Below are 9942 nucleotides of genomic sequence, written 5' to 3' on the forward strand. Positions count from 1 at the left end.
TTGTTTGGCGGGCCTGGGCTGGATTCAAACCCGCCAGCTCAAGTGTATGTGGCTGGCACCTTAGCCACTTGAGCCACAGGCGCCAAGCAAATCTTTTGTTTTATCATTAATTTCCATTTGATTTTTTCAAAGAGGTTTGCTATTTTTTAGTTGGCTAGATAAACTTCAAAGAAAATGAATGCCCTTAATGAGATAACAAATGCTCAATGAATTACTTATTTGACAAAATAAAACTCTGAAGGAGGCCAAAGACTATCTGCTACTTATCTAAGTGGTGGCAATAAGAGAGGCAACATTGAGTGCCCTTTTATACATACAAAGCACTCTACCTTCAATGCGCCTCCTCTTGGAGCGTGGGTACTTCTGAGGGCTGGCCTCTGCTGTGTTCTCAACAGGGCTAAGGGAGTTGCAGTAGGTAGTGACTGGACCCCAGGGATGGCCAGGTACCTGAGAGATATGCTGTAGGCACTTTTCCAGGTAAGATAGTCTAAAGAAGGGGTGGAATAAAGAAGCTAAAATGGCCACTGGTCCCATAGTAGCCCCTTACCCACATCACTATCCACTGACCAACTTACAGCAGCTGCTTGTCCTGATGGAAGAGTCTGGGGGAAAACTCTGAAAGGAGCTCCAGGAATGCAAGATTTGGAGGCTGATCGGAGGAGCCAGCTGGAGGAAGCTCAGACAAGGAGAACTTGATGCCTTCCCTTGGTTGGGCAGAATTATTTTAGGAAGACATCCACTTTCTACTTTCCTCCTAAAGCTTCAGGCATTCTGCCTAAGTGTACCTTCTCCCTACCCTACCTTGTTTCCAGGAGCATACCCACTACCAACCCGACTGCTCCATTTTGACATGCTTACCCTCCCTCCAAGACTTCACTCCCAGCCCTCTCTGTACATGGTCTCCAATCAAAACTTCCTTACTTGTGTAGCATGACCACAAGGTCACGGTTCTGCAGCTGCTGGGGTCCAAAGCTCAAAGCGAACCTCCGGGCCAGGTCCCTCATCTCAATGAAGGCTGGAAGTTCATTCAGGCCCTGGGGCCCCTGTTCCTGCAGCAGTTCTGTGTACAACTATGCCCAGCAGACAACACGGTACATTTGAAAAAGGGAGGAATAAGGCAGAAATAGAGAAGCACAGCATTCCATTCTCTAGTCAAGGATTTCAAAGGGCTTGGGAATGCCTCTACTACTTTTACTCTTTCCTTTTAGTATACTGCCTAATCCCTGGCCCCTGTAGCAGAGAGAACCTTCACCCCTGCTCTGTAACAATAAATAAAAACATCTATGCTAAGTGAAGGAGGCTGAGACAGAACAGATAGATAGGAATTCCCTATCACTTCCTTACTGGTGCTCCCACACCCTAACTGATAATTGATTAGGGATGGAGTTGAAATTTACCAATCAATTAAACAAATACCTCCTAAGAGTTGGCAAAGTATGAAGGAGCCTGACACTGAAAGTCAAAGTCAAAATAAGAAATTTCCTGCTCTTAGAGATCTTGCACTTTAAGTAGCTGAGAGGGGACAGAGAGTTGGGGACGACAGGAAGAAAATATCATGGGTTTGGGGCCCGCTGCATAGAAAGAAGCACCTGTTTCAGGCTCAACAGCAGAATTCGGGAACAGTGACTTCGGTCAATCTGTCTTGCTCTAGTTAATGTTTCCTTGATAATATCACCATAGTCATTGTAGAACTAAGGGAGAAAAAATGGAGAAGGTGCTGCTTGACCGCTGGAAAAGGTTTTGTTTCTTTCTTTACATCCCTAATAATGCCTCCTTCTCAAAGTGCTTTAGATAGGAAACATAAATGTAAGCATAAAATAACTCAGACTAGGCTCAGTGCCTGTGGCTCAAGTGGCTAAGGCGCCAGCCACATACACCTAAGGTGGTGGGTTCGAATAGCGCCCGGGCCCACCAAAACAACGACAGCTGCAACCAAAAAATAGCCGGGGGTTGTGGCAGGCGCCTGTGGTCCCAGCTACTTGGGAGGCTGAGGCAGGAGACTCGCTTGAGCCTAGTAGTTGGAGGTTGCTGTGAGCTGTGATGCCATGGCACTCTACTCAGGGGAACAGCTTGAGGCTCTGTCTCAAAAAAAAAAAAAAAAAACCCTCAGACTAGACCTAACTAGTAGGTCCAAACTCCCCCAAAAATCTGAGTTTAGGTAAATAATAATGGAATAAACTCTGCCCTAAGTCCAATTCTTGGAGAAGAATAATAGTCTGCCAGTGTACTCTCTCTCCCACAGCACTGAAGCCTTCACTATTTGCCTCTCCTCCACTATAACAGAAGCTCCACAAAATGGGAACTTTTTTGTCTATTCACTTCTGTGTCCTTAGCACCTGGAATAGTGCTTGACAGACAGACAGGTGCTCAATAAACAGAGATCAATACAATGGTGGGTTGAGAAAACTGAAGTACAGATCTAGGCATCTTAGGAGAACTTATCCCTTTTCCACTCTTTTTTCCTTCTTACATTACTCCATTCCACAGACTGAATTCAGAGGGGAAAAAGACATTTCTGGACAGGAAGAATAATCTATTTCCTGACCAGGCAACGTGGTTCACATCTGTAATCCTAACACCATGGGAAGCTGAGGTGGGTGGACTGTCTGAGTTTAGGAGTTTGAAACCAACCTGAGCTAGAGTGAGACCCCAGTCTTTACCAAAAACAGAAAAACTAGCCAGGCATGGTGGCATGTGCCTGTAATCCCAGCTACTCAGGAGGTTGAAGCAAGAGAATAGCCTGAGCCCAAGAGTTTGAGGTAGGCTGTCACTACAGCACTCTACTCTGGATGACAGGTCTCAAGAAAAAATAATAACAACAATAATGATTTCCCCTTTAATGAATTTAATGGCTTTTTCTCTATAATCATTTACACTAAGGCTCTTTTCTTTGTCCCTTTATTCTAAACTTCTGCCTTTCCCTCCTATTTCTCTTCAGGCTCAATACCATCAGATCCCCTCATCTGCCTTTCTGTAGTGCTATAGTGTCTGAAATCATGAATATGCTCAACTTGGTCCCCTCTCCTTTATTTCTGTGAGCCCTCATTATACCTTGTTGTAGTGTTTGAAAACATCTGAGGCTGCATCCATCTCCAGTACCCCATAAAGCAACAGCTTACAGAATCCAGCCAAGAGGCGGCGCCGCTGGTGCAGTTGCTCTATCTGTAAATGATCCTCCTGGGAATGACCTGGCTCACAGCAAATGCAGAATAGGATTACTGACTAAGGCCTCCTGGTCTATATTCCCCATCCAGGCGCAACCCCAAACCCTTCCTGAGCCCAGGCATAGAGTCCCTGTACCACTGCCCAGTTCTCCAGCCTGGATGAAGACATGGTCCATGAGGAAGCTGGCTAGCTCAGACTGCAGAGTAGCTTCAGGAAAAAAGACAAGAGGTCTAAGGAAATCACGGCCCCCTATAATCATCTGAGGGCTGAAGATGAGAAGTAGATCGCTTAATAAGACAAAAGCCTGTTGGGGGAAAATAAAGGATATGTCAGTGGTTCTCAATTTTCCAAATGCTGCAACCCTTTAATATAGTTCCTCATATTGTGGTGACCCCCAGCCATAAAATTATTTTCGTTGATACTTCATAACTGTAATTTTGCTGTTATGAATTGCAATGTAAATATCTGATATGCAGGGTGGTCTTGGGCGACCCCTGTGAAAGGGTTGTTCGACCCCCAAAGGGGTCTTGACCCACAGCTTGAGAACCATTAGGATAGGTAAAAGGATAGAATGTTTCCTAGGGTAGAAACAATACAGCTAATTTCTCCTTGGAATAGTGGGCACTTGCCTTCTTGCTCCCACTTGAGTCAACACTCACCTGCTCCTGGATCTCAGGGTCTACATCCGAGAGGCAGCTCTGGCAGAGCTCACAGAAGGCCACCATTCTGCCCTTCAAACTCAGCAGCTCTTTCTGTGGGAATAGCAGCTTAAAGCGGAGGAATGAAGACAAAAGCTCCTCCACTGCCATGACCCCTTCTCAAACCCATACTCACCTGGGAAGCACCCAATCCAGAAATGTGGGTCAGTGTCCAGAGGATGGAAAAGTAGACAAGAGTCAAGGCTGGCAAGGTCACCTGTAATAATAAAATGTTTGAAAATGAAGTTTGAGTCAGGAGAGTGAAAGAGAGAGGGGAGACAGAAAGAGAGTGAAAGAGAGAGGAGGGAAGGGGAGCTAGAGAGGCAGACACACATGCATGCACATGTGCAACCACACACACATACACATACAGCAGTGAAGAAAAAAGAGAATCAAATCTGGGGAGAGACCCAATTCTAAACTTAACTTCTGGGAAACCTGAGACAATGGCTGTTTTGAGGAACTAGAATTATAGTCCATCTTCCAAGAGAGGAATAAAAGGAGTGACTCCCCACCTTATCTTCCTGTGTGTCCATGCCACACCTTGGGACTAGACCCAGATGGGAGAGGTGGCTACCTAGAACACAGGCCTTCAAAAACTCCTTCCCTGCCCCTCTATATCCTGCCCATCGACCTGCCTGGTGAGGAACCTCTCCAGTGTCCACAGCCTTCCGGAGGAGTCGGTAGCATGGCTCATAGAGCTCCCAGCGAGTTAGGTCATGAGCACTTTGCAGGGAGAGAAAACATTTCACTAGAATAAAGGGAACCAACTCCACAGACAGCAGCAGCAGCAGGAAAGGAAAAAGGAGAAAAGCTACTCACTTATAGAAGGCAGAGAGGCGCTTCAGGGTGGCTGCCAGATTATATACCTCATCCTCATCTAGGAAGGATGACTGAAGAAAAAAGAAGGTCCACAACAGGATTTTTCCATAAATTCACTGATCTACATTTCCTGCCTTGTGCCCTCTCTCACCCTCATTTGAGCTGTCCTGTCACTCAGCCCCAGCTCCTACCTGCAATAGCTCCTCAAGTTCCTGCTGGAAGCGGTCAGTCAGCAGATCCACCAGTTGGCTGCGGGCAAAGTCTACCCGGCTGAAGAAAGTGAACTCAGGATTACAGAGTAGGTAGAGGGAGTGAGCTCCAGCCTCAAGCACAGCTGGCTCTGCATGTTTCACCACCACCTCCTGGAGTTGCTGCAACAACAGCTCTAGATGCTAGGAAGAAAAAAAGGTAAAAAATGACAGTGTTAGGGGAAGCGGGTAGAACAACTCTTCTAAGGGACAGTAGAACCAGGACAGATAAGGAATATATTTGAAAGCATTAAATTTTGAGGATACAATACCTAAAGACAGAAAAGGCTATTGATTTTTCTGAAACCCAGGTTTCTGAAAATAACCAGATACTGGTAGTAGAACTTTTTTAGTTTTGTTTTGTTTTGAAACAGAGTCTCACTCTGTCACCCTGGGTAGAGTACCCTAACATTGTAGCTCACAGCAACCTCAAACTCTTGGGCTCAAGCAATCCTCTTGCCTCAGCCTCCCAAATAGCTGTGACCTACAGGTGCCTGACACACACCTGGCTAGTTTTTCTCTTTTCAGTAGAGATGGGGTCTCACTCCTGCTTAGGCTGGCCTTGAACTCCTGAGCTCAAGCAATTCATCTGTCTCAGCCTCCCAGAATGGTAGATTATAGGCAAAAGCCACCGTGCCCAGCCAATTACTAGTATAACTTTTGGCCCTAGCAGGCAAGCCACGAGGTACAGGAAATACGATCTTCTTGCCTTCTCACCTTCTCCAAACGCCTAGTGCAGTAGATGTTGAGGTCAAAGTAGCTGAGAAGCTGGAGCAAGGGTGAAACCTTCTCTGCATCAGCTGAGTACTATGACAATTGAGAGAAGCAGCTCATTATTTAGAACATATTGCCAGCTCCTACTCTTATCCCTTATCAGAGGCCATGTCTTTTCACTGCTTGTGCCCTATTGTTCAATAGTGGGCAGTTCTACCTTGGCCAAGAGCTGAGGTAGCAGGGGGATGAGGTGCTCAGTCAGCTTCACTTTGTCATCAGCTTGAGTCTTGCGTTCTTTAAGGGTTAAGCCCTGGAATTAAGAGTCTCATGAGGTGAGGGGCAAAGTGCAAAGAAATACATGTACTGTCCAAGGGGGTGTATGCATACCCCTCCTCTATATGACCTAATCTGCCCAGAAAGAAAAAAAGAATTCAGCATTTCCCTTCAGATTTCTTTTTTCTAGAAATAGAATTCTTTCAGGGGAAGAAAGAGCACCCTGACCCAAGTCTGGAGGATAAGTATGCACAACACCTGTCTGGATTTTTAACACTGCTTACCTACATAGACCACTTCATGCCATACCTTCCTCCCAGTGACCCGCCCCACAGGCGGGTGACCCTCTGAAGCTTGCCGGGCACTGGACACAAGTATTTCTATCAGCGTGCTCTCCTGCACATCGCCCAGGTCTGAGGTGGCAGGAAGATCAAAAACAAACAGTTACAGATTAGCCACCTTCCTTCTCCAAGTCCCCCCAATGCACACAACCTCTGCTGCCTTCTACAAGTCAGGAAAAAAATCTCTCCTCGTTTCATGCCAGGAGCTGAGAGTTCCCTGTCTACCAAAAGGCACGCACTCTGGTCCTTCTCCAGCAGCAGGCTTGTCAGACTCTCCCAGTCCTTCAGCTGAGACCCTGCACAGTCCCACAGGCTATCTACTAAGTAAGCCACATGGTCATGGAGCTGTGGAAGAAGATGAGAGATAAGTTACTGATGCCATGTTAAAAATCTAGGAAGTCATTATTGATTAAACATGGCTCTCCTTCCTACAGAGTCCACCCCATCTTCTCTACTTGTAGGTCTTACACACAACAGCCTAACATCATCTTTCCATGTCACCTCACTCTCCACAAAGAAGGACAGCAGAAGGTGGAAAAAAGTCCTCTGGACACGTGGACTTCGGCGTCGCTCTCTTCCGCTCACATTTCTTGTCTCACACTCAGGGTAGAAAAGCCTGATGGAATTAATAGGAGAAAAGGCACAGTATGGGAGGAAATAATGAATGCAATCATCACCATAAACGGAAGAAACATCCCAAGGAGATGATAAAGGAAAAGACCTAACGAGTTGAGAAAGGAAAGGAGATACCAGACAGACTTTCATAGGTAGCAGGAGTCCTTAGGCAGAGCAACAGCAGATGAGGGAAAGAAAATGACAGAGGATGAGGCTAAAGGATCATACAAAAGGAGATGCACTCACTTCCAGTACAGAAATTCTCCTGCAGCCGAGGCTAGGGCTCTATTAGAGGCATACACAACAGGATAGATGTTTTCACAGTCTGTGTCTGTCAATACCCCTTCCATGTTTCTGCCAAAAGAAAAGCATAAAGAACATGCTGTAGACATGTGTGCTGCCTCCTAGCACAATCAAGTCCAGAAATATAAATAGGCAAAAACAATGAGACTAGGCCACATGTGGTAGCTCAGGCCTATAATTCCAGCACCATTTGGAAAGCTGAGGTGGAAGGATCATTTGAGGCCAGCAGTTCGAGACCAACCTGGGCAATACACCAAAACAAAAAAACAACAACTGGGCATAGTAATGCATGCCTGTAGTCCCAGACTCTTGGGAGGCTAAGATAGGACTATTGCTTGAACCTAGGAGTTCAAGGCTGCAGTGAGCTATAATTAAGGCACTGTAGTCCAGCCTGGGTAACAGAACAAGACCTTGTCTCCTAAAACAAAAGAAAAAAAGCAGTAACAACAACAACAAAAATTAGGATATAACTCATGAAGAACTTTTAAATGAAGAGTGGAAGATAGAGTATGAAGAGTTAGAGAAGATAGGAACATTTCTGCCCTCAAGACCCTGCAACTCAGGAATGGTCTCTGTCTTTCTACCTGCATGTAAGGAAAAGTCAACCTATAAAACATGGAGAAACAAGGATCTGGAAGATCCTTCCTGACACTGGAGAGGTCAATGTTTGAGATGCTTGCCTTCCTACATCCCAAGACTCACTTAAGGATAAGTATTAGCAACCTCACGGCCTCCACTGCTACATCGTACTCTCTGTCCATGACCATGGAAACCATCCGGTCCTGTAGAAAGGAGAATACTGCTCAGTATCTCACTGCACCCATTCCAAAACATTATATTCCCTAAAAAAAAAATAATAAAAACAAACAAACAAAAAACCATCACATTCCCTTAGAATTTGACAGATTCCTAAAGACAGGGTGTAGAATCAGGCACTGGAATAGCTGAATATATATCAGAGCAATGGAAATAGTAAGGTATAAGGTGGGGAAATGGGAACTACCATGAAGAGCCAAGCAAACGAGCCCTGTCCCAATTTTACCTTGAAGCGGCTGGTGAAGAGCTCCAGCCGCGCAGTCAGGTCTCGATTGCTGTACAACCCTTTCAGAGCCCGAAGGCACTTCAGCCGGACATCCCGGTGCTATCGAGGAGGGAAAACAGGAGAATAGAAGTTAAATTTACTACACCTCTACTCACCTCCTGCAAAGCCTCCAGATTTCCCTCTTAGATGACTCACTCTGGCCCTGAGTGTCCTCTATATGGAAGACTCAGATGTCAGAGACAACAAACAACTATCTGCCTACTTAGAAAACAAAGGAATCATAGAAGTTACCAGTCATAATGAAAAGGATCCTTTGGCTACCACCCCAGAACTTGTATTACCAATTCATCAGTACCTTTCTTTCATAGTAAAGCCTTTGTCCTCTACATAGGGGTGGGGAACCTGAGGCCTCAAGGTCACACAAGGCCCTCCAGATCCCCAAGGGCAGCCCCTAGACCGAATCCAAACTTCACAGAAAAAATTCCTTTACTAAAAAGATTTGTTCTGTTAAAATTTGGATCCAGTCAAAAGGCCATGCTCAAGGATCCAGAAAGCCACCTGAGGCCCCAAGGTCGTGGGTTCCCCATGCCTTTAGATTGATCACTGTTCCTTTAAGTAAAATACCTAAGAAAAGATGAGGGAAGGGCCCGAGGGCAGGGAAGAAAATGAAGGGAATAGGGAACAGGAGACTGACTCAATTCAACTCCCACCTTATCATGCAGGGTCCAGCCAATGTATTTTAAATAGCTGTCAGTGAGGAAAGAGGTACTGTAGCTTTGCATCCAACACCCAATTTCCTCGATGCAGATAGCACGGATCTCAGGAAGAACATCCCTAGACACAGAGAGACAAAGTGCCTCACTACCATCTCTCTGAACTCACTTTCCATGCTACCGGATAGCTATGGCTGCCTATCATAGAAGAATTTATTTTATTGATGAAATGCCATGTATGTCTTATTTCTTCTTCCTGATATAAATACATCATCACCTAAAAGAAAACATTTTCATTTTTTAACAGATGGCGTTTCCCAGGTAGACCTTAAACTCCTGAGCTCCACAGATCCTCCCACCCTAACCTACCAAGCAGCTGGGATTATAGGTTATGTGCTACCATACTCAAGTAGTAAACATTTTCTTCCTGTAGCCAGCCAATAAAATTGCTGAGCTACTCTCATACAACCTTATTCTCCACACTCCTTTTAAAAACTGACTTTGAAAGTTCAGATAACTATTGGCCAAACTATGTGTGTCTTTTTATTTTTATATTTTTTAACATGGTTGCCTCAACAATGTACTTTAGCCAGGCACAGTGGATTACGCCTATAACCTTAGTACTCTGGGAGGCAAGACCAGACTGAGCAAGAGCAAGACTCAATCTCTAAAAATAGCCAAGTGTTATGGAAAATGCCTGTAGTCCCAGCTACTTGGGAGGCTGAGGCAAGAGGATTGCTTTAGCTCATGAGTTTGAGGTTGCTGTGAGCTATGATGCCATAGCCCTCTACTGAGGGTGACAAATAAGACTCCATCTCAAAATTTAAAAAAAAAAATGTGTTTTAATTCCACTTTAAGAAAAGATTAAATCAGGCCACATGCAAGCATTACTTAAAGCCAGGAACTGGAGGCTGCAGTGAGGTATGACGCACCACTGAACTCCAACTCTCTGTTAAGATGCTGTCTCTAGGCTCGGCGCCTATAGCTCAACCGGCCAAGGCGCCAGCC

The 9942-nt window shown here is 45.3% G+C and overlaps 1 protein-coding gene across 1 annotated transcript in view; it reads right to left on the minus strand.

The window, feature by feature from the left end:
- The window catches only part of STAG3 (stromal antigen 3), a 40461-nt gene that overhangs the window by 10278 nt on the left and 20241 nt on the right, over positions 1-9942 (minus strand). The window contains exons 10-29 of the mRNA XM_012810774.1: positions 8932-9055; positions 8222-8320; positions 7882-7961; positions 7123-7230; positions 6763-6877; positions 6501-6606; positions 6230-6333; positions 5865-5957; positions 5651-5740; positions 4877-5077; positions 4686-4756; positions 4502-4589; positions 4000-4080; positions 3825-3917; positions 3301-3469; positions 3052-3188; positions 1590-1691; positions 922-1070; positions 576-704; positions 330-487 (exon numbers count right to left, since the gene is read on the minus strand). Coding sequence (XP_012666228.1) covers positions 330-487; positions 576-704; positions 922-1070; positions 1590-1691; positions 3052-3188; positions 3301-3469; positions 3825-3917; positions 4000-4080; positions 4502-4589; positions 4686-4756; positions 4877-5077; positions 5651-5740; positions 5865-5957; positions 6230-6333; positions 6501-6606; positions 6763-6877; positions 7123-7230; positions 7882-7961; positions 8222-8320; positions 8932-9055 — 2297 coding nt within the window. The remainder of the gene's footprint in view (positions 1-329; positions 488-575; positions 705-921; positions 1071-1589; positions 1692-3051; positions 3189-3300; positions 3470-3824; positions 3918-3999; positions 4081-4501; positions 4590-4685; positions 4757-4876; positions 5078-5650; positions 5741-5864; positions 5958-6229; positions 6334-6500; positions 6607-6762; positions 6878-7122; positions 7231-7881; positions 7962-8221; positions 8321-8931; positions 9056-9942) is intronic.

Source organism: Otolemur garnettii, unplaced genomic scaffold, assembly GCF_000181295.1.
Source record: "Otolemur garnettii isolate 467f Iridium unplaced genomic scaffold, OtoGar3 scaffold00142, whole genome shotgun sequence".
Classification (NCBI taxonomy): Eukaryota; Metazoa; Chordata; class Mammalia; order Primates; family Galagidae; genus Otolemur; species Otolemur garnettii.